Source organism: Clytia hemisphaerica, unplaced genomic scaffold (assembly GCF_902728285.1).
Source record: "Clytia hemisphaerica strain Z4C2 unplaced genomic scaffold, Clytia hemisphaerica genome assembly, whole genome shotgun sequence".
NCBI lineage: Eukaryota > Metazoa > Cnidaria > Hydrozoa > Leptothecata > Clytiidae > Clytia > Clytia hemisphaerica.
The window spans coordinates 27,452-28,948 of record NW_027104108.1 but is presented as its reverse complement, the minus strand read 5'-3'; the positions used below and the strand labels follow the sequence as shown (position 1 = coordinate 28,948).

Genomic DNA, 1,497 nt, shown 5'->3' with positions numbered 1-1,497 from the left:
AATCGTACGATGGATCTGACACACTTAAGATGATTGGCAACGATTGCAAATTAATGGAACAAAATATCGATACGTTCTTGAATGTCTTTGTAGAAGAGCTCAATCAATCCTGGAATTCTAACAAGACGAATTCATTGAGAAGTATATTGAAGTTGTATAATGCATTTAGTGATATTGCAAGGTATCTTTTCTCAAATTTTTGCTGATATAATTAATTCTGATTTTATGTTAAAGATGTTTATTCTAACCCAATCTTTGAGAATTTTGAAGAGCAAGTATCTTTCAGAAAATTCAATAGAGACCCGTAGTATACAGTTATTAAAATTCTAATAATGAATTTAGAAAAAACAATCGCTAAACGTACAAATTATTTCTTTTTAGGGATCTCAGAGCTACCCATGCTGACGAAACAAGAATAGAATCGTTTCAAAGAAGAGTAGAAGCCTTTGTTCAGCTTTTTCTAATCCAGTCTCCAAAGAAAGTCGTGGATAAGATGCCATATCTCCATTACCTGAGGAATCATGTTAGTGACCTAATGAAACTCTTCATGCACCTATTCGATTGGGGTTATGGCTACTTTTCAACAAATGCTGGTGAGCATTTAAATAAACGTATCAAACAAACTGAGCTCTCTCACACTAACATGGACACACAACGATTCCGCACAATCATACATATTTTACGTACCAAACAATTTAAGTTTACTGCTTCCATCATGTCTTCAAAGAAGAAAACCAGCATCACTTGCTCAGCTTGTAACCAAACGGGACATAACAAGAGGAACAAGTCATGTCCAATGCATGAATCCCATCCACCTATTATCTTTGATGATACAGATGAAGAATCTGGAAGTGAAGATTAACATTTTACCATTTTCGAAATTGTATTCTAGAGTTTTTTTCGAATTGTAGCCTAGTTCCTTATTTTATTGTTTTAAAAAGTTGAGACATCATTGTATTTTATGCCCTTTGTTTCGAAAAAAAAAAGGTACAGGTGAGAGCCGTGGATCGAATCCATACTTGGCTGGGTGTACCAACTTTATCAAAAGTACAGCCAAATTCTAATGCAAATCATATCGAAACAGAGTTTTAGGATTATTTTACTTATTAGATTTGTATTTTTTGCCCTTTGTTTCGAAAAAATAAACAAGCGATACCTGGTTATCTGGAGAACAAAATATAATTTTGCTCATTTTCTTACAAAAAACACATCTCGCAACGGAAATTCACGTCTAAATACAAATACACTCTTTCAAATTACTCACCCCCGTATCACAGACCGGTGGGACCCCATCCCCACTGGAAAAATTGGCCCCAAATTCGTCCCCTGTGAGAAAAATACCCTGAAATTCCATCCCCATTGGAAAACTACACTGAACCCTCATCCCCACTAGGAAAACACTAAAATTTTGGGAAATCCCCACTGGTTTTTTGAGTTGTGAACAATAGAATTCAAAATCCCCACCCATTAAAAGCAAGGGATTTTCCGTCCCCATTG

At 35.4% G+C, this 1,497-nt stretch overlaps 1 protein-coding gene across 1 annotated transcript; it reads left to right on the top strand.

The window, feature by feature from the left end:
• Positions 1–957, top strand: LOC136813315 (uncharacterized). Its single transcript, XM_067069831.1, has 2 exons — positions 1–181; positions 382–957. Exons 1-2 carry the CDS (start codon positions 30–32, stop codon positions 860–862), a joined length of 633 nt encoding a protein of 210 aa, XP_066925932.1. The 5' UTR covers positions 1–29; the 3' UTR covers positions 863–957.
• The last annotated feature ends 540 nt before the right edge of the window (positions 958–1,497 follow it).